This window comes from Scomber scombrus, chromosome 20, assembly GCF_963691925.1.
Source record: "Scomber scombrus chromosome 20, fScoSco1.1, whole genome shotgun sequence".
Taxonomy (NCBI): Eukaryota; Metazoa; Chordata; class Actinopteri; order Scombriformes; family Scombridae; genus Scomber; species Scomber scombrus.
The window spans coordinates 21,782,561-21,804,537 of record NC_084989.1 but is presented as its reverse complement, the minus strand read 5'-3'; the positions used below and the strand labels follow the sequence as shown (position 1 = coordinate 21,804,537).

General features: G+C 37.8%; 3 protein-coding genes across 3 annotated transcripts; 2 read left to right on the top strand and 1 right to left on the bottom strand.

Annotated features, from left to right (window-relative positions):
* Positions 1 to 279: 279 nt before the first annotated feature.
* On the bottom strand, positions 280 to 4,841 carry lypla1 (lysophospholipase 1). Its single transcript, XM_062441504.1, has 9 exons — positions 4,492 to 4,841; positions 4,322 to 4,353; positions 2,766 to 2,831; positions 2,623 to 2,670; positions 2,457 to 2,527; positions 2,272 to 2,345; positions 1,239 to 1,340; positions 804 to 980; positions 280 to 717 (listed from the first exon to the last, which is right to left on the bottom strand). The coding sequence occupies exons 1-9, from the start codon at positions 4,558 to 4,560 to the stop codon at positions 658 to 660; spliced, it is 699 nt and encodes a 232-aa protein (XP_062297488.1). The 5' UTR covers positions 4,561 to 4,841; the 3' UTR covers positions 280 to 657.
* Positions 4,842 to 6,190: 1,349 nt separating this feature from the next.
* On the top strand, positions 6,191 to 9,562 carry mrpl15 (mitochondrial ribosomal protein L15). The gene is made up of 5 exons (XM_062441610.1): positions 6,191 to 6,369; positions 6,508 to 6,665; positions 7,207 to 7,372; positions 8,891 to 9,014; positions 9,107 to 9,562. Exons 1-5 carry the CDS (start codon positions 6,265 to 6,267, stop codon positions 9,442 to 9,444), a joined length of 891 nt encoding a protein of 296 aa, XP_062297594.1. The 5' UTR covers positions 6,191 to 6,264; the 3' UTR covers positions 9,445 to 9,562.
* A 10,399-nt stretch (positions 9,563 to 19,961) lies between these two features.
* On the top strand, positions 19,962 to 21,140 carry sox32 (SRY-box transcription factor 32). The gene is made up of 2 exons (XM_062441793.1): positions 19,962 to 20,271; positions 20,452 to 21,140. The coding sequence occupies exons 1-2, from the start codon at positions 19,962 to 19,964 to the stop codon at positions 21,138 to 21,140; spliced, it is 999 nt and encodes a 332-aa protein (XP_062297777.1).
* The last annotated feature ends 837 nt before the right edge of the window (positions 21,141 to 21,977 follow it).

The following is a 21,977-nucleotide window of genomic DNA, read 5'->3' as shown; positions in this document are numbered from 1 at the left end:
TTCAATTTCAACTAAATTTTAAGTTTATAAGAGGTTAAAAACATTTATCACAAGGTCCTAAAGTGTTAGATGAAATGTTTAAATCACTTTTTTTGTCTAACATAATATTAAACAGAGAAAAGGAGCAAATCTTTACATTTGAGACGCTGTAAGCAGCAAATATTACGCGTTATTTTTTAGTTTTTTTGCTTCATAAATACCTCAATAAATCAAGATGATTAAATCGACCAATAAAGTTGTTTCTGCACTACTACAGATAGGCTAAATTAATAGAAAACATTTAACAACAGGCCATTTATTGTGAGATAATTGTTATTAAACCATAAAATATAGCCCTAGTTATTCCAATACAATACGATTCCTGCAGGAAATGGCTTTTTCTCAACGGTAAACAGCTTTACAATCAAGCAACTAATGTTACTCTACTGTAACACTGAGGGTCGTGTGTGGCTCCAGGTCAGGATGCAGCATCGTTGTGCCTCTCCCGGGCTGACGTGTAGCAGCCCCAGTCCTGTCTGGCTCTATGAGTAGCAGCGTGGGGTTTTTTTCTTTTATTGTCAAGTAAGTCAGTGGTTCCTCGAAGTCCAAAGAGTCTCATTGGAGTCATGCCCACAGGACTCGGATGGTACTGTGCGGGTTGTGCGGCCATTCCCGAGTTCATTCGTCGCTGATGGCAGGAAGCTGCTTCTCTATGAAACGTTTGACGTCAACCATTTCCTGCAGAGATACAACGTGAATCAAACATTTATTTAAAAAAACAGAACCACCGGAGATCCAGTTGTTGTAGCTTTTCCCACACTGACCTCTGGACAGGCGCTGTGAGGTAAACCCCGATACGACTTGAAGGTGATGTTGGAAGGAGTGATGAGGCTTTTCATCTTCTCTGCCGTCTGGCTGCCAAATAAAAAGGGGACCAGGGGGTCGGCATCCCCGTGGCACTGCAGGACGTGCATGTCCTTGTTAGCACTCGTGGCAGATGCCTGAGAATAGAAGAGATTAGGATTATACTTATTAGATTAGATTATGACCGATTATGACTCCGCTGTGGTGGGATATGCTTAAACCGTAAGTCAATTAAAGTATTTCAGAATGTAACAAACATTCATGAAATTTAGTGTAATTTTTTAGGCAGTTAAAAAAATGTGGGTTTGTTTTTCCAGGAGCATCATTAAGTTTATTTAAGGCACTAAAAATCTGAGTAGCGGTGGCACTGATTGGTCAACTTGGTCACTTTTTACCTGAGGGAAGGAGTTGCGGAGAGGAAGCCAGCAGCTTAGAGCGACCACTCCGGCGAGCTTCTGCTGGCTGGTCAGAGCCGTGTAGAGCGACAACGCTCCACCCTGGAAAGATCAAACTAGAGCTTATAAAAATAATCGTTGTCACATGAACTATAGCTATTATTAACAGAGACTACAACCATGGAAAGAATCAGCAGCATAACAGCAAAGATCGGAGGTAATACCAGATCAATACAGCATTAAGAAAACAACATGTTGTTTGTTTGTTGACTAAAATTCTCCTCAACTAATGTGAGATTTGATCTTTTACACATGTCAAATACTCACATGCAGCTTTATTGTACTGCAGTATAGTAGCAGTAGATCATTGTGTGTAAACAGAAGAGCTGGAAATTCACTACACAGTACCACCAATTCATTTCTTCAATCACAAATATCTCAAGTTCTCACATTAGTATTGATCTTGTGATTAATAGTATATATCGACTCATGCGATCCCTGCCTACCTTTGTAATTCCACTTATTTAATTGTGTTTGATTCATGTGCATTTAAACAATGTAAGAAAGGTGTGAACTGATATAATTCATTTTTTGCAGCTCCAGAACGAGAGAGGCTTTTTTGTCCTTTCTTCAGCTGCCTCCGACACATTTTTTTTTGCAGATTTGAGCGCCGACTATTAATAGAAAAATATGACCTACATAGTTTTGTAATAGAAGTTGATTCAATTTTATGCGCTCATGAATACTTGCACTCATTATTTATCGGTGTACGACACTGTGATCCCTGTTAAAATGTCTAAAATAGCAGTTTCAATAATGAATGCTGTAGTTAATCTGTGTTTTGGAGCATTTAATTACCTCAGCAAGTCATGTTTTTTAAGTGTTTGCGTATCTATTTTTGGGAAAGTGCTTCTGTGTGCATGTGCATAATTTGGATTTGGCTATTTCAATACATTACGTAGCCTATATGAGCAGTGAATCAGAGTAAAAACAGTGTTATGTAATGCATCCTCTGCTTACATGCCACACCTACCTGTGAAAATCCACCCAGCATGATTCTGTGCGAAGGTATGCCATTCCTCACTTCTTGGTCTATCAAGGCTTTAACTGTGGAGAAATCAAAAACGCTCACAGTCAACTCTGATTTATGCAGCTGGAACAAAACAGCTGCACACTCCTGCCACAAGTGCACAGTGTCAATAAATCTGTGAGACGTACTGTTCTCCGATGCTCTTTTAATACCCGTCACATCTTCATCTGCGTCTGGACTCAGCCCGTAGATGTCAAACCTAGAGAGAGAAAAGAAAGCAAATGTGAGACCCGGTGTGAATGTGATAATCCGATGGCGTTGATTCAAAGCATGCTCAGAGAGTGTGACACTTACCAGGAAGGCATCGACATTCTCATGTTTATGGAAACGGGCATGGTGGGACTGCAAACATTGAACACAGGTTATTAGACTGCTTTCATAGTTTTTAAGACTTTTTCAAGACTTGCAGACACCCTGTGTGAAGTTACAGTACTTACGCATGTGGACAGATATACTTCACATGTGGTATCCTGATTCCTGCGAAGGCCTCTGCCCAGCCGTGCCTGTCGTGTCATATTGGACAAAAATTATACCACCTTAAGTAAATTTGACTCTGTGAGTGACAAGAAACTAATAAGCAGTGATGGAATAAAGTATTCAGATGGTTTAAGTAATAAAAGTACCAATACAAACAATGTGAAAACACTCAATTATAAGTAAAAGTCCTGCATGAAAGATCCTACTATAGTAAAAGTACTGCAGTATTATGAGTGATGTAGTATGCAGTATTACAGTAAAAGTACTGCAGTATTATGAGCGATGTAGTATGCAGTATTACAGTAAAAGTACTGCAGTATTATGAGTGATGTAGTATGCAGTATTACAGTAAAAGTACTGCAGTATTATGAGCGATGTAGTATGCAGTATTACAGTAAAAGTACTGCAGTATTATGAGTGATGTAGTATGCAGTATTACAGTAAAAGTACTGCAGTATTATGAGTGATGTAGTATGCAGTATTACAGTAAAAGTACTGCAGTATTATGAGCGATGTAGTATGCAGTATTACAGTAAAAGTACTGCAGTATTATGAGTGATGTAGTATGCAGTATTACAGTAAAAGTAGTGGTTTGGTCCTCTGACTGATATATTATTATTATGACATCATTAGATTATTAATAGTGAAGCATCAGTGTTAGAGCAGCATGTTACTGTTGTAGCTGCTGGAGGTGGAGCTAGTTTACACTACTTTATATACAGTTAGCTAGTTTAGTCCAGTGGTTCCCAACCTAGGGGTGGGGACCCTCCAAAGGGTCAGCAGATAGATGTGAGGGGTGGTGAGATGATTAATGGAGAGGAAAGAAGAAGTTTATTTTTGCTGAAATATTGGATCATTTGAACATTTATTGAAATGAAACCATGTGAGAAGTTTAGAGGGAAAAATCAGTATTTGGTGGAGCTGTTAACAACTCATAGACATCTGAAATGTGAGCCGACTACACACTGCTTTTTGGTTTCATCTTTAACAATGTGTTGTATTTTAAAAGCTTGTTATATTATCCATTGTGTCAAATCATCTGAATAGTAATTAAAGCTGTCAAATAAACATAGTGGAGTAGAAAGTACAATATTTCCCTCGGAAATGTAGTGGTAGTAATATCAAATGGAAAAGTACCTAAAAATTACACTTCAGTATTTAAGTAAAAACACTTAATTACTGTCCAGCACCAGAGGAGATTTAAAAAACAACAACTCATAGACATCTGAAATATGAGCCCGACTACACACTGCTTTTTGTAAGAAGTCAAAAATGTGTTGTATTTTAAAAGCTTGTTATATTATCCATTGTGTCAAATCATCTGAATAGTAACTAAAGCTGTCAAATACATGTAGTGGAGTAAAAATGACACTATATAAACATAATGTAGTGGTAGTGGTATCAAAATGAGACACTGAACTCAAGTACAAATACCTAAAAAATGATACTTTAGTACTTGAGTATACTATCCAATAACAATAAACACTAGAGATTAAAAAAAGTCCTGTTCACATACCCAGTATCACCAAGGCCATGCAGGAATATCACCTGTAAACAACAACAAAAACAACATCATTTTCATAAGGCAGGTGCAGGCTGATGTATAGGTATGCAGTGTTTTTGCACAGCTGTTATCACTGAAAGCAGTGTTTTTTTAAACTAGTGTTGTTTCTGGCTTTAACTCACCGCCGCAGTGGCTTTCCTGGCAGCAGGCACAATGGCAGGTAAAGGCGCTGACATGTTATTGCCACACATACAGTGCTGAGGCAGCTGGTGTATTGCAGGGTGAAGTTAGCTCCTGTGTTAGCTCCCCTACACACACACACACACACAAACACACACACGCACACACACACACAATCTGTCTGGACTCTGGTTGTCAAATACAAAACAGATGTAGGTCCAGATGTTGACCGAAGATGTTGGTCAAAGCTGTCACAGAGTTGTAATAACGCTGGTGGCTTTAGAAAGTTGAATTTTGTGTCTTAAAAAAAAAAGGAGACACACTAAAAGCTATCAGTGTGCTCAGCCATCAACGACACGCTCGTAAGTCCCGCCCCTCGTCACGTGATTGGCTGTCAGTAAAGGAGGGTTAGAAGAACAGAGCGGTGATTGGTTCAGTGAGCTGTCAATCAAGGCTGTCACGCTAAATCCTCAACAATGACAGCAAAGCACCTCTAAAATGAGGACAGCTAATTTAACTGGGTTACAGATTACTAGTTACTCTGTTTAACATGCAATAGGTGACGTAACTATTTCAATTACTTCATCAAAGTCATGTAACTTATTACATTTCATTACTTTTCTAATTTTCTAACCAATGTTTTTAACTAAAATCTAAATTCAGCTGTTTTTCATGGATACTGACATGATTTATAAGGGAGATCATTTGTTATAAAGCAACATTTATCTCTCATTTGAAAATGTATTCATTAGTTCATGTAGATTTTGGAATATAAAATAAAGATATTTGATGAATAAAGTGGGTTTAATTGGTACTGTGACTCCATTTAAGCCCATGTGTGCTCCAAATAAGCCCATGTCGTGATTTATTTACTAAATATATAAAAAAAAATATTGATTTCAAAGAATTAAAAACAGCAATATATGTATTCAGTAATATGTTAAATATTAAAAAATGAGGAAAAAACCCTCCTGAGCAAAATCTTAAAGGTCTGACTTCAGATGTAATCTCCTTTCTAATCATTAACATTTTCATCAGTAACTGTAATTTGACTACATAATAATATATATTAATACAAATAAAATCAAGTCAGGTGTTTCACAAAAAGGTGTTTCTTGTGATATGTCAGATATATTAGTTTGGATTTATCAAAGTAAGTTTGACCTCAAAAGGCATTCAATCGAATGCGCTAAATGGATTTTATTGGTCAAATAATCATAAATTATTAATAATAAATAACTAAACTTTTTAAATTATTTAAGGCCTTGTGACATGTGACCTGTGCCTCTATGAATATATCACAACTAGTGTGACATATATTTATCACTGGTTTCAAAGTGCTACATGGATTTTTTTTAATGTGTCCAATATAAAACCAACTTTTCTCGAAAATAAAGAGAAATTAGAGCCAAAATATTTTAAATCATTACCTTGTATGTGTTTTATACATCATCGGATTCCTTAAAAAAACAAATGTCTTCCTTTTTATTCATCTTAACTGTTTTTTTAATTATTTTATTTTTATTAATAAGGTTTATAATAATGTAGCATTTTCATTACGATTGATAAATGCAGTTAAAATTAAATGTATTATTATTATTATTATTATTATTAATATTATTATTTATTTATTTATTTTATTTTTATTGTGGTAATAAACGGAAGTAGAAGAAGGCCGTACTTCCGCTAACCTCTGTCACGTGACCCTAGTGGTTTGTGTCCTTGGCTGTGTGTATTTGACATGTGAGCAGAAACACAAAAACATCAGTAACATTATGTCTTTCCCTAAAAAACCCGGCGGTAAGGCGCTGGACGTTTTAAAGACTCTTCCTCGGATATCTTTAGCAAACTTACGACCTGAACCTGGAGCCACAAAGCTGGTAAGTTTTTAATTAAAACGTCTAGTTTATAGCTTAGCTTAGCTTAGCATAGTTAGCCTGTTTCCAATGTTATCCAATGGGCACAGATGCTAACACTGAGTCTGAGCTGTAATGTGTTGTAATGTGTCTGTTTTTTAGGAAAGAAAGCGAGGCAGAGGACTTCATGGAGGCAACAGGAGTGGAAGAGGACATAAAGGAGAGAGGCAGAGAGGTACCAGGCCCAGGCTGGGCTTTGAGGGGGGTCATACTCCTTTTTACTTGGCCATCCCAAAATATGGCTTCAATGAAGGACACAGGTAACAAACAAAACAAGCTGTGAAAATGAGTTTAAAACCCTAAATATGTTAAAAAAAACCTCACTGTCATATGTGTGAAAGCTTTATTTCCCATGTAGTACACTAGATTTTTATTGTTATCATTAATGGTATTATTATTATTATTATGATTTAACAAGTCTTAGTATAGTGGTTTTTGATCTACAGTTTCACAAGTGTAAATGTGGAAAAAACAGAAAATTAGCTTGAGTTGGATTAAATAGATCATAGATTTCAAGTTGTCTTTGAAAGCATCCTGTTTTTGTTTTTTTCCCAACTGTGAATAAAGGCAATCATTACTCAAAAAGGCATCTTGTTAAAAATGCTTAAAATGGCATTACCTCATTCAGATTCCAGCAATTTAAAATGATTACATGCCGATCTCATTTTACTTTGTGGGTCCATTGACTCCTGATCGGTGACTCTGACTCCTGATCGGTGACTCTGACTCCTGCTCCTCTCCTGATGCTCTGACTGATGTTTCTTTCTGATTTAACCACCATGTCTGTGTGCTCGTCCTCAGCCGCCGTCCTCAGTACCAGCCTCTTTCTCTGAAGCGTCTGCAATACCTGATCGATCTGGGCCGAGTCGACGCGACGCAGCCCATCGACCTGACGCAGCTCGTCAACGCCAGAGGAGTGACGATCCAGCCTCTGAAGAAGGACTACGGAGTCCAGCTGGTCGATGAGGTACTCACACTGAATCAGAAGAGCTCAGGCTGCAGCTTTCTCTCTTTATTGTCAAATCAGACCACGTGACATGTATTTAATGGAGGTTTAATGTTCTTTAAAAAGCACATCAAGAACAAAAAAACCAGGTGCTGGACTAAAGAACTAAATCTGTAAAGGAATAAAGAAAGTCTGCACGCTGTAGCCCCCAATGCTGGTAGAGTTTTAACGGGATATCCTCTCACTCTTCTTCAGACTTAAACAAGAATATACAGTCGCCATCTTGAATAGATCAAAGTCACCTGACAGTTGCATCATGTGTCAATCCCACTCTGTATTTACAGGTGTACATATAAGTGTAAAGAAGATAATACTATGCATTTGTACAGATGTGTAATGACCTGGCTCAAGTGGCCACAACAAAAGGGAGACACACCATTTAACAAAATGTTTATTTAAGCCAAAAAAAAGACCAAATTAAGAATTGTGCCACATTAAAGTAGTTAAAATATGAGGTGTGGACATCAGAGGCATCAGTGGTGTAAGGGCTGAATGATGGATGTGTGTGTGATGGTGAAGGTGTTGTATTGTGCAGAAAACAAGATAACTACAACTAAAGTCACATATCCGTGAACCAAAACAAACTAAGAGTTGTTCCTGTGGGGAGAAGCAGAGGAGAGACAGTCAGCAGGGAGGTCTGAGCTCTCAGTACAACTTGTACATGAATGAATGAAAAATGAGGAGAAAGAGGTGTACAAATAAGCTACAGTGTCCTGAGTTACTGAAATCAGCTTCAGCTCTTTACCTGCAAGGGAGAGAGAAATTAGCCTTAACCACACATGAACCCACAGGTGCATGGGTATACATCATTATATATGTATTTTTCTATTTTTGTTCAAATATAATGTATTCCTTTCTTTTATAGTATACTGCCTTTTGAAACGTCACTCTTTATATCCCATTAAAACTCTACTTGCATTGGGAGCTACAGTGTTCAGACTTTCTTTAGTCTTTCACAGATTAATATTCTTCATGTTTATTCATGTCATGTTTAAATTATAAAAAGGAGTTTATAAGATAATGGATTTCCACTTTTGATCAATTCAATAGACACCCATAACTGAGATATATTAAATAATATCTCAAAATGTAGCTTAACTAAAGAAAACAGAGGAAAAAAACTTCAAAATGTCAGCTTTTTTTTCAGTATAGCTGCCTGTTTGCATTGTTATTACTCCTAAAGATGAGTTAAATAGGTTTTACTTTACTAGAATATATAATACTAACAATAAATATGGGTATTGTTCATTTCAAGTGGACACTGGAGCAAAAACAGCTTATTACAATCCAGTAGTTGAGGAAAAAGCCTGAGTGAAGGTTTTAGGTCATCGTTGTACCACTAGATGGCGCCAGATAACAATATTCTCTCTGTGATAGAAACAGATCAAGATGTTGTTTTTGTTGACTCTTTGTTTGTTTTTTTCTTTCTGCTCTGCTACAAGTTCACTTTTAATCTCCTTTTCTTTTATTTTTTTGCAGGGTTGTGACATGTTTGCTGCAAAAATCAACATAGAGGTTCAGAGAGCTTCTGAAGGAGTCATAGCTGCTATTGAGAGGAACGGAGGGACCATCACCACCAGCTTCTACGACCCTCTAAGTCTTGGTAATGAATGAATGACTGACACTAATCTACATTATCATCTCCTGTATTTTAAACATTAAATAACAAATTCTCCTTTTCCTTCTCCTCCCCAGGTATTCTCATCAAGCCGGTCCCGTTCTTCTTGCGTGGGCAGCCCATCCCGAAGCGTATGCTACCGGGCGAGGATATGCTCCTGTATTACACAGACGCCGAAAACAGGGGCTACTTGGCAGATCTGGAGAAAACCAAGCAGGCCCGGTTAGCGCTGGCGCTGAAGTACGGATACACTTTGCCAGATATTTCAAAGGACGAACTGTATCACATGCTGCGTATGAGGAAGGATGTTCGACAGCTCTTCTTTGGACTTGCTCCAGGCTGGGTCGTTAACATGGCCGAGAAGAAGATCCTTAAACCCACTGATGAGAAACTACTTAAATATTATAATTCTTAGGAGTAAAAAATGTGCGTTACGTCATGGGAAAAGTCAGAAAAATACTGTTGTGTGTGTTAAAAACTAAAAAAACTGAACATATTTCCATTTTATATTAAAAATAAATGTATAAAAACAGCTTTCTGTGTTTAAGTAATGAAGTGTCGTCATTAAACATCTTGTGGAAAAACGACATTGTCAGATATATATCGGTGTACTGTAGGTGTGTGTGTGTAGTTTTCCGGTGTATTTATGACACACTCGTGAGCATTTCTCTTCTGATTTTGAGTGGCTGACGTCCAACGGCCTCGTGTCCCGAGCGCGGCCGGGGCCCCGTGTAGCATGATGGAAGGAACGTGAACTGTAACAGGTGAGGGGGAAATAAGGAAAATAAGATAACTCAAAGAATGAAAACAGGAAACAGATGCCTGGTGATGTGTGTTACTTGTGAAATGGGTTGCCTAGGCCCTAGAAGGGGAGTTTGAAATTAGTCATAGGCAGCTGTATCCTGGTCTGGACGTTCAAAAGATCCCACCACACCAACCCCCCTCCTCTTTGAGTACAATAAGAGGCAATAACACATACATATAACATTTGCCCCGGTACATTTCAGAAGCATTAAAAACTGCCATGAAGACATTTAAGCAACAGTATTTGCAGAACTTCCATAAGACTTTACTCGTGTGTGGCACATTTCACACGTAGTAATAGTAAAATGAATAAATAATGACTCAATAAAAACAGGAACTGAGGAAGTGTTACCATAACTCTCATCAATCTGCAATGAGGAAACACCCGGGGTAGCAATTTAAAAAAACAACAACAAATAAAGGTAAAAATTCAGAATATCTAGATAAAATAAAAGATAATAAAAATCACCTCATTTGCCTTTATTAGTATTTGTGTACTTTGTTATTATGACAGTTTTTTCCAACACTTGTGAATAGAAAAATGGTAAATGTATAATATTAGTAACTCATAGACAGTGTTGGTGTAACACAATGTAATTGCGCTACATAGTTTAATTTAAAATATAAGTAACTGTAGTCTGTTAAAGTTACTGAGAGAAAATGTGTAGTTAACCCTTTGTAGGCCACACCAAGAAAGTGCTATTTAAAAAAACATTTTCTGTGCTTTTCCTATCTGTTTGAGGCCATGACAACATAAAACATGGATTTTTTTTCTCATTGACCCTAAATTTGATGTTTTACAGACTTCTACAGACATCATTCAGACCAAAAACATGGTAGAGACCCATTCTGTTAATGTACAAGATGAAAAAACTCAACTCAACTTCAAAAATGTCTCCAGCAGGATCTCTTATGTCAGCTGTGATTTGTGTTCTTTGTTTTTATACACTAGCACAACCTGTAACTATGGCAACCATAGAACACAACCTGTATCTATAGCAACCATAGAATAACCTGTATCTATAGCAACCATAGAACACAACCTGTATCTATAGCAACCATAGAACAATCTAATGGTCTGTCTGTGCATTACATACCTCATACAAGTGGTAAATTGCCCCAAAAAAGTTAAATGGGTTCAATAGATTTTGTTTTTGAGCAGATATCATGACACAAAGTGACTTCTAGCAAACCTACAAAGGGTTAAATAACAGTTACATCTGAAGTCAGACCTTTAAGATTTTGCTCAGGAGGATTTTTTCCTCATTTTTTAATATTTAACATGTTACTGAATACATATATTGCTGTTTTTAATTCTTTGAAATCAATATTTTTTTTTATATATTTAGTAAATAAATCATGACGTGGGCTTATTTGGAGCACACATGGGCTTAAATGGAGTCACAGTACCAATTAAACCCACTTTATTCATCAAATATCTTTATTTTATATTCCAAAATCTACATGAACTAATGAATACATTTTCAAATGAGAGATAAATGTTGCTTTATAAGAAATGATCTCCCTTATAAATCATGTCAGTAAGTCATCAAATGTAATAAGTTACATGACTTTGATGAAGTCATTGAAATAGTTACATTACTTATTGCAGTTTAAATAAAGTAACTAGTAATCTGTAACCGATTACATCTCCATAGTAACCTTCTTCACCCCTGCTTATGACGTACAATGTAAACTAAGATTTTGGAGATATAACAATAAACAGTTGCTTCTAATTCAGCCTTAAAAAGCTTTTGGCTCCCTCATAATTGACCTCCTCTCTCTCTCTCTCTCTCTCTCTCTCTCTCCGTTATTTGCTCTCTTGGTTATTTTTCGACGTGAAAATGCCACACACACACACACACACTCGCTATAAATAACTTTGGTATTTTACACAGATATTGTCTTAAGGGACGCTGCCATAGAATTTCTGCTGGTATAAAAACACTTTATCAAAGGAAGCATATGTTTGTGTGTGTGTGCACAAGAGTACGAGCATTGTGTTTCTATACAAAGTGTCCCCCACTTTTTGTGTGTGTGTGTGTGTGTGTGTGTGTGTGTGTGTGTGTGTGTGTGCCATGTTAGTAACTGGTAGGCATGGATAGAGAAAAAAGAAGAAATGATGCATCAAAACTGTGTGAATAGGGTTTTTTTAAAAATTTTATTTAGTCAGCTTATGCATTCAAAAATAGAAACAATATTTTTCTGGGGGTTGTTTTGAGTTTCATAATTTTGTTATTACACGGGGGGTCAAAGGTCACGCTTTGATGAGTTTGCTTGGTGGGGTCTTGTGAGTGTTTTCCTGGATCTCAAGTATCCAATAATCCACTACACACACACACACAGAGAGAGAGAGAGAGTGAGAGAGAGAGAGAGAGAGAGAGAGAGAGAGAGAGAGAGAGAGAGAGAGAGAGAGTAGTGGATACATACGCAGCTTCGCCCCTGCCAGGAAAAACCAGCCCAAATCCTTACAACATAATACTTTAAATAAATCACGCCACAGGAAAGAAAAAGCACAATCATTGTTTATGGCAGAACTACAGCGCTTATCTTCAAAGCAGCAGATCCTTTTGAATTTTTGTATCATAGGTCTCAGACGAGCAGAGAAAAGAGCAGCGGTGAGCTAATCGTTTATAAGAGAGGCACATCTCCACAGTCACACACACGTTCGCTCTATTAAGTGTTTAAAAGACGTTGAATCGAGTATTTTCAACTCCAATTAAGAAGAAAATGGCCCCACTTTACAATAAGACTACCATGGTTGTAAGTGAGCTTACACAGTTTAATTTGTACTGTGACTCCATTTAAGCCCATGTATGCTCCAAATAAGCCCACATCATGATTTATTTACTAAATATAATAAAAAATATTGATTTCAAAGTATTAAAAACAGCAATATATGTATTCAGTAACATGTTAAATATTTTTAAAAATGAGGAAAAAACCCTCCTGAGCAAAATCTTAAAGGTCTGACTTCAGATGTAACCTCCTTTATAATCATCAACATCTTCATAAGTAATTTATTTTACATTAAATTACACCATTACATGTCACTAGTTACTCCCCAACACTGGTTATAAGTTACTAATATTAGCTCTTACCATTTTTTGCTCACACATGTTGGAAAAAACTCTCAAAATAACAAATCAAAGTATATAAATGTTAATAATTCATTAGTAAAAGGTGATATATTTTACACACTTTACAATAAGGCTCCTATTTTAGTGTTAAAACTGTGTGTAACTTAATAATAAATGCTCATAATTGGATGTTAAGAAACATCAAGAAGATATAGGATCACTATTTGGCAAAGCAGCTGCAGCTTATTACTGATTTTAAAAGGGTTCAAAGCCTAATTAACAAGCCACTTAAGCGGTAGACTTATTGTAAAGTACTATACTGAAAAAAAACAGACTTTCCACTTTGGCGTTCTTTGCTCCAAATAATCTAATGTCTGAGTCTAACCAGAGTTCACACTGTTTAATTAAACTGCTGATGTTGTTGTTGCTTGTGCTGCTGCTGCTGCAGGAGTCGACCACGCAGGTTATCTTGAATGAGCCGTTTAGGACAGACACAGATATCACGGTGTCTCACAGGTTTCAGTCTATAGTTCCAGTTAATAATAATTAGGGTTAATTACAGCTAAGTGCAAGGGTCTCCTTCACCTTTTCTCTCCCCCTGTCTGTCTGCTGACTGGCGGAGCTGAGGTGAAGCAGAGGTGTGTGTGAGGATCAACGTCAAACTCACACATGAACTGAACTTGGAGACAATTTGAGACTTTAAAAAAGAAAATAAAACCAACAACAGTGGAATAAAAAGGAAAATGAGATCCCCTTGCTGTTGCATTCAAAGCTCGACTGGCTGTCTGGACAATAATAAAAGGCTTTATTCAATTGTGCAGATAAGAGTCTTATCAGCAGCAGAATACAATTCCTAATTTACAAAGAATAGTTTCTTCAGCACAGAGTGGAGCTGCGCCTCGTTAGCCGGTCTCAGTCTGAAAGACGCATGAAACACAATTAGAGAGATTACACATACAGGAAGTAGAGACTAGTAGATTTAACTGGCTGTTTTGGTGCACATTTGTCATCATTTATTGATTTAATAGTGATTAAAACAAGATTGTAAACTGATTTTTAGGCTGCAGCGAAGAGTTATTTTCATTACTGATTAATTTGTTGATTGTTTTTATGATTAAAACTGTTAAATAAATTGGCTCCTTCAGATGTAATAATAGTGAGAAGCTATTAAAACTACTCAACACACCAGAGTGAGGATAAAAATGTCAAATTTAAGGCGGTAATTTAAGTAGAAGTATGCCAAGATGCCTGTGTGAAACTTTTGTATTCAGTAAATAAAGTTTAATAAAAGTTCTGCCATGTATTTATATTACTTGTTTGGTCCAAATAACAATAAAAAAACACGTATATTCAATTAAAAGCTATAAAAAAAACACAGAAAATGATCAAATCCTCACATTTTCAGAAGATAAAAACAGCAAATTTGCCATTTTTTTTCTTACTAAATGAATTAAATGGTTAATTAATTATCAACTGATTCATTTGTTGATTGTTTTTATGATAAAAACAGTTAAAAATTAGACATAATAATACTGAAAAGTCATTAAAACTACTCGACTTCACTCAATTATTTGACTTTTTCATCATATTCTCAGTCACACTGTAATGAACTTATTGCCAAGATGCCTGTGTGAACTTTTATATTCAAGCATACAGTAAATAAAGTTCAATAAAAGATATTTAAATTACACATATATCCAATTAATAGTCATATAAAACAGAGAAAATGATCAAATCCTCAAACTTTCAGATGCCAGATATAGCAAATTTGTCAGTCGTGCTGTAATGAACCAAATGCTAAGATGCCTGTGTGAACTTTTGCATTCAGTATTCAGTCAATAAACTTTAATAAAACTTCTGTCATGTCTTTAAATTACACATATATCCAATTAATAGTCATATAAAACAGAGGAAATGATCATTTTCAGAAGCTAAAAAGAGCAAATTTGCCATTTTTTTCTTCTTACATGCTATAAATGACTCATTAATTGTCAAATCTGCCAATAATTTTCCATCAATCAACGACTTGACTACTTTTTTTGGGGGGATCTTCCAATGCTGCACCGTGCACGCTCCGTCCCACCTTGGTCTTGTAACTTTTAGCTGTGGAAGCTCCTGTTTGAAGTCTGGCTGAGCCCCCTGTGGTGTAAGTGTTATCTCTGCTCTGAGGTGGTGGGGCATCATTGTGTTCAGCTAATGAGGCTACATTAAGCCTGTCTACGAAGAGAGGGGAGGGGGGGTGGGGGGGGGGGGGGGGGGTTGCACATGTAATCCTCTCAGCTGGGCCTGACGTATAGGGGGCGACAGGCAGGGCAGGGCAGGGCAGGGCAGGGTGGCTTGTTTACACAGGGGAGTGTATGTGTGGAGTGGAGGACTCCGAGCCTATAAGTCTACTGTTGAATCTGCTGCAAACATGTGATTAAAAGTGGAGAAAGAAGAAGAGGAGGAGGAGGAAGAAGGAAGAAGAAGGAGGAGGAGGAGGCTCACATCACATTGCATTGAATGGTGTCTGAGTCCTGACAGTGTAGAGAGTGTATATCTTGTGTTGCTGGCCTGCTGTGCCCATACAATACAAACACAATGCAATACAGCCCCTCTTGCTGCGGGGTCACCTGAGAACAACAGTATTATTATCCACATTCACACCTTCAGCTGCTATTAAAACAATAGCAGCTGGGGTTGTTTTTTTTATTTTATGAATGAGTCACTGTAAGGAAAAAAGTCAAGTGGGATGGCTGGAATACAGTGCTTCATTATCAGAAGGTCCAGACGCTCGCTTCTTCCTCTTCCTCCTCCTTCTTCTTCTTGTAGTTTTCTCCATCTTGCATGAGGAGAAAGTCCTGCACCGAATATCCAAATATCCACAAGAGAAGAGCGTTTCTTTCGAGCAGCTTTGTATGTTGGCATCCTTTCAAATCCACACCTGGAAAGTGGCATCTTCCTTTCACAGCTTGCATCCTTTTTTTAGTCCCAGAGCTCCAAAAATTCATCCAAACATCCAAAACGTCGCCCCAGAACATCCAAAGAATCCACTTTCCTTTTGGGTAAATCCACTCAACGAAGCGCTCCTGCTACCTGTGCCACCTTCACCATCACTGGTCGGAAAATGAAGGAGAATGAGAAGAGGAGAAGAGGAGAAGGAGTGTCCCATATATAAGAGTTCTGTCCAATACAATGGCACATTGTGATCAGAAAGCCACTTGAGAACAATCCCCTATTCAAAGAAAGCATAGTGCCCATTCAGCTGCTGCTTGTTTTTTGGAGATGAGACAATGCAATGATTCCCCTACTGTCATCTCAAAGATTAGGATGCATTTATAAAGGGCGAATGACACTAAAAAAATGCATAAATAAGACAGATAATGCGCACTTTAAAGCACTTTTATGGTGAATTTACGCACAAAAAAAGGGTTAATGACACAATATTCAGGCTTTACATTCAGTATCCTCGACATTGTCTAATATTAAGAAGACTCAATTCACACACACACGCACGCGCACACACACCACACACACACACACACACACACACACACACACACACACACACACACACACACACACACACACACACACACATACAGAGAGAGATAGAGAGAGAGAAGGAGAAGGTCAGCCGAAACTAACGTTATTGTATTCACGCTGCGTCGTTCAAGCTAATTGATTAAATCCATTAGCGCTTTTTCCACTGAGCATTGGAGCGTGCGTCCCGATTAACACCGAGGATGTGGATTCAACCTCTAATTCTGACAACTTGTGAGAGAAACACCCCCCCCCCCAAAATACACATACACACACACATCCCAAGAATTCTGTTTTAATCCTTTAAAATAAAATAAAAATCTCAACTTTTCAAGACTTTTTATTGATTTTACTCTTCACTAATGTTATCTTCTCCTCTTTATCAGCGTCCATCTGAACGGCTGAAAGGTTCACATGTCAAAGGGAGATGAGGGTCACAGTTTAAAGAACAAGAACCCTAATCACTTCTGTTACTTTGAATTTACCAATGACACACTATTGATCCTGCCTCGTTTTTGATTAAAGCTCCATTAAGGCCTGATTTACTTATTTCTTATCTTATTCTCTTTATTTACGCATTTAAGTCCACAAAAAACGCCCTTAGAGCAAGAACATCCATCTAAAACCAACATTTGCGTATGTTTTAATGATATTTTTGACAGTTTTCTGCAAGTTTCTGCATTATAACTCTCTGTTTTGAGCTTTAATACACAGTATTTGCAATTTAAAGGCCATTAAGTGACTCGTCTGCAGGGACAAAGCGGTGCAGGTGCAGGTATTAGACCTGTAACAGGCCAGGGTCAGTCCGTGTATTGCAGATTCAACGTTGCCGCTGTCACAGTAATGGCATCTATTGTTTGTATAATGTTTGTCGTCCGCGCCAAAGACAAGAGAGAAAGTGGCCCCTGAAGAGGAGTGAATACATGTAATTCGTTATTTTAGCGTCTTTTTACCCCAGATCTGTGATGATTGACTGCATTTCTCACCATAATAATCCAATAATCTCTTATAATTAGTTGTTTTAGTGCTCAAATGTGATATTTTTGCATTACATGACATTTTTAACCTTCTTACAATATGTGTAAGTGCCCCAAAAAGTGTGTTTGTGCGCAAATAAAAGAAAGTGGCGCTTGAAAAGGAGTAAATATTACATGCAATTCGTCATTTTAGTGTCTTTTTACTCCAGATCCGTGATTGTAACTCTGTATTCCTCACCATAATAATCAAATAATACCTTGTAATTAAGTGTTTCAGTGCTCAAATAAGATATTTCTGCAGTGCATACCATTTTTAACCTTCCTATAATATGCGTAATTGCCCCAAAAAAGTGTGTCTGTGTGCAAAGAGAGAAAGTAGCGCCTGAAAAGGAGTAAATATTAGATGTAATTAGTTATTTTAGTGTCTTTTTACTCCAGATCTGTGATTGTAACTCTTTATTTCTCACCATAATAATCCAATAATCTCTTATAATTAGTTGTTTTAGTGCTCAAATGTGATATTTTTGCATTACATGACATGTTTAACCTTCCTACAATATGTGTAATTGCCCCAAAAAGTGTGTTTGTGCGCAAATAAAAGAAAGTGGCGCCTGAAAAGGAGTAAATATTAGATGTAATTAGTTATTTTAGTGTCTTTTTACTTCAGATCTGTGATTGTAACTCTGTATTCCTCACCATAATAATCCAATAATCTCTCATAATTATGTGTTTTAGTGCTCAAATGTAATATATTTGCATTATATGCCATTTTTAACCTTCTTACAATATGCGTAATTGCTCCAAAAACACTTTTACGCGCTTGAATAGGAGTGAATGTTAGATGTAATTCGTCATTTTAGTGTCTTTTTACTCCAGATATGTGATGGAGTGACTCTATTTTTTACTATTATAGTCAAATAATCTCTTATAATGTGTGCTCAAATGTAGTATTTCTGCAGTGCATGCCATTTTCCCTTCCTATAATATGCGTAATTGCTCCAAAAAACGTGCCTATGTGCCCAATAATAACTCGTAAAACACATTTTATCCTTAAATTAATCCATTTGTGATGTTTTTTACTGTCTCTGAAGTTGAATCATTTTCAGATATATGACATACAGTGTGGGGGAAATAATAAAAAACAGATATAAATCATAGTCTGAAGGAGGTCTGCAGGGATCCTCACTGATAGTTTCTGTGAGTCTGTATCTCTGACTTCAATACACTTTTACGCTCTTTGATTTAACGCCAAAGTCTGCGCTGCTGTTTCCTTTTTATTTTAAAGGCTCCTTGGTGTCTTCTCCTCGTTTATTTTTGGTGCACATAAGAAAAGAAAAAGTTAGGATGTGTTTTTTTTTATGTGTGTGATGTCTTTAAAGTGAGCTCATCACGCCCACGCTTTTGTACAGATTTAATCTATCAGAGGTTTTTTTTTTTTTTTTGTGTTAGGCAAATATTTGTGCGCCGTAATCGTGTAATAAACACTCCTTGATCATGTTTGTTTCAGTCCTGTAAAATGCACTTTGATAGAGACAGTGGATGGCCGATAAGAGTCGAGAGCCACAATGTAATTAGTAACCAGCCCTGCCTCCTGGACACTTTGATGTTCACCTATCAATACCTCTGCCTTTCAAGACCTATTGATTAGATTCCATCTCTCTCTCTCTCTTTCTCTCTTTCTTTCTCTCTATCTCTCTCATTTAAAGCTGTAATTTGATTTGCCTAATATGGTTTTAAATGGAAACCTGATTTAGGCTGCACTATAATACACGATATGCACAATGTGAGCTGTCAAAAATGTGCTTTTTGTGACATAATAAATGGGATTAAATATAAAAATTCTACTGAAATACTTTTAAAAATCCGATTTTACATTCATCAGTTTATTTAACCCTTAAACAGCCAGAAGTGCGAAAATGAGATGAGAAAATTATTCTTTTCTTTATTTATTTTGATGTTACTACTTATCTCATTTGCACTTAAAAAGTACTAATTTCCACAAATAATTTTAAAAATATTTTGTTTATTTTAGATTAATATTAGTTGTATCTCCACTAGGAAACATTGCACCTATTAAGGTATTTAAAAACATGTAAATATGTATGTTTATCCACGTGCACATTGCCTGTTTAGGGGTTAATATGAAGCAGATGTATTAGTGTTTCATATGCATGTCATCTTAAATAATATACTGTGGGTTTATAACATATTATATACAAGGATAAATCAATGAGGCTTAATGTGTAGTTTAAATGGTGCATTTTATTATCTATGTGGGTCTATAACAGCCTAAGTGTGAAGAATATTACAGACTCTCTCTCCAGGCTGAAGTTTCGTGAGGTCGTTGATTGGGGAGTGGGGGGGGGGTTGAGGGGGGCAGATAGGCCTATCACCGACCCGAGAAAACACCTGGATTTCACACCTTAAATCCACTCCTCCTCGCCTCCTATTGGCGGAGCGGCCGCATATATCGGTCACTGTGCACCGACAGAGAGGATGAGTCACTGCGGCCCTGCACCGTCATCACACCATCAGCACCATCTGCAGCCATGCGTTTCAGCAACGCACCCTCCACTTTCCAGCTTTGCCCAAACGTGTTGGAGAGTGAAGACTCGAGCTCCGCAGACGGGGAGCAGATGACCGAGGTGCGCTCCCCGAGTTCAGGCCCCTCCAGCCCGCTGTCCGTGAACTCCGACTCCAGCTGCAACAGCCCCGAGGCCAGATCCTCCTCTTCCTCTTCACAGCAGCAGAGGGTCAGGAGGCCCCTAAACGCCTTCATCATCTGGACCAAAGAGGAGCGCAGGCGTTTGGCTCAACTCAACCCAGATCTGGAGAACACAGACTTGAGCAAAATACTCGGTAAGACTTTAACAAGCCTTGACATGTTATTAATAAGTGTTTAATTGAGTTAAAACATCATAGGAAATGCTAAATATTTAGGAGCAAGCCTCTCCTTTTAACCTCTTTAATCTCAGCTCATGTATGGTTCCTATTTAAGTGTGTACTGCAGATAATTAACCCCACTTTGCCCCTTTGCAGGAAGGACCTGGAAGGCCATGTCTCTGGCTGAGAAGCGTCCATACATGCAGGAGTCCGAGCGCCTGAGGGTCCAGCACACCATCGACTACCCAAACTACAAGTACAGGCCCCGCAGGAGGAAGCAGTTGAAGAAGAACTCCAAGCCTCAGTGTGCAGAAGCTCCGGCCGCTCACCCTTCGCTCTGCGGCAGCTCGGGCTTCAACGTGCCCTACAACCTCACCCACCTGCTCCAGAGCCAGCAGCACCCCTTCCCAAACTCACCTGCTTTCCCAAACTCGCCAGCTAACTTTGCCCCCATGCACAGCAGCTACACAAACACTGTTTTCCCAGACTCAGCAGCAGCAGCAGCAGTAGATGCTTTCTCCAATAAGCCTGTGTTGTACTCAAACCCTCCTGCTTACCCTGCAGACCCTCATCCTTATTTTGGGGGTCAGCACGTCCACATGCAGTACGCTTACTCCAGCTCTGCAGCTCCACATGTAGAGCAAGGGGAGCAGAGGTTTTTCGTGTGCCCTGCCGGACCCTCCCTGGAGTTTTACCTGGAGCAGGTTCAGCTGGACATGCTGTACGATCTGGACCGCAGCGAGTTCGAACAGTACCTGGGTCCGAACCCTCACAGGCCGGAGTCGGTGGATCCCAGCAGCTACCATCAGCAGAGCAGCCACAGAGAAGGGCGCTCGCTGTCATAAAAACAACTAAAACATTGTATTTATTTAAATTATTTTCAGTGTTTCATAAAGGAAAAGTGCAATTTAGTGATGAAAGTGTATATTGTTGATTTTGTTTTTGGCACATTTGACTGTTCAATGTAATTATAATGCATCAATAAATAACTTTAATTCAACTTACAAAGCTTTTTTCCTTATTTGCATCTTTAAAAATGTTAGAAAACAGTGAGATTAACACACTAAACCACTAAAAACCAACATTATTTCATCATAAACATACATTCCAGTTCACATTTTTAAATATCTGACACATTAAACAATGTTGGAGCTATATTACCCGCCCTTTGGCAGAAGTCAAACTGTTGACACACTGTTTTTTTTATCTCCATCCTCGCGTCTTTCTTGGCTGACAGAGGGAAATCGGGTGGGCGCCAGGGGCATAAACTTCCCAACTTCCTGTTTCATTTTAAAACATTTTCACAAAGGCTCTAAAAATATGCCCAAAAATCGACATATCTCCAAACTCATTTGACTTTGGCTGCCAAATGTTTACCCATTTAGGAGAATGTTTACTTCCCCGCTCCATGTTTTCTGTGTCGGAGCCTCGAGGTTGAACTCTGTCCTGGACAGATATAAAACTGAAGCCCTCTAACTCGGGTCAGGTGCTGCAAGGGATAAAACCTCTTTAATGTTTTTCTTTTTCTTTTCTTTTTGCATTTCTTATTTCCTTTGGACAACAAGAAGTCAACATCCAATTCTTTTTCCAACTGACCGCACCGTTGTTTAATATATGAGCCTCTATCATATGGCTGAGATGTTCATTTACATCAAAACTATAAAACTAAAGCATATATTTGT

Coding starts and splice junctions, on each gene's coding strand:
- sox32 (XM_062441793.1), top strand. CDS start 19,962: ATGCGTTTCAGCAACGCACCCTCCACTTTCCAGCTTTGCCCAAACGTG. Junction 20,272..20,451: donor AGACTTGAGCAAAATACTCG/GTAAGACTTTAA, acceptor GCCCCTTTGCAG/GAAGGACCTGGAAGGCCATG.
- mrpl15 (XM_062441610.1), top strand. CDS start 6,265: ATGTCTTTCCCTAAAAAACCCGGCGGTAAGGCGCTGGACGTTTTAAAG. Junction 7,373..8,890: donor GAGTCCAGCTGGTCGATGAG/GTACTCACACTG, acceptor ATTTTTTTGCAG/GGTTGTGACATGTTTGCTGC. Junction 9,015..9,106: donor CTACGACCCTCTAAGTCTTG/GTAATGAATGAA, acceptor TCTCCTCCCCAG/GTATTCTCATCAAGCCGGTC.
- lypla1 (XM_062441504.1), bottom strand. CDS start 4,560: ATGTGTGGCAATAACATGTCAGCGCCTTTACCTGCCATTGTGCCTGCT. Junction 2,671..2,765: donor AAGTATATCTGTCCACATGC/GTAAGTACTGTA, acceptor CAATGTTTGCAG/TCCCACCATGCCCGTTTCCA. Junction 2,528..2,622: donor AGAATGTCGATGCCTTCCTG/GTAAGTGTCACA, acceptor TTCTCTCTCTAG/GTTTGACATCTACGGGCTGA.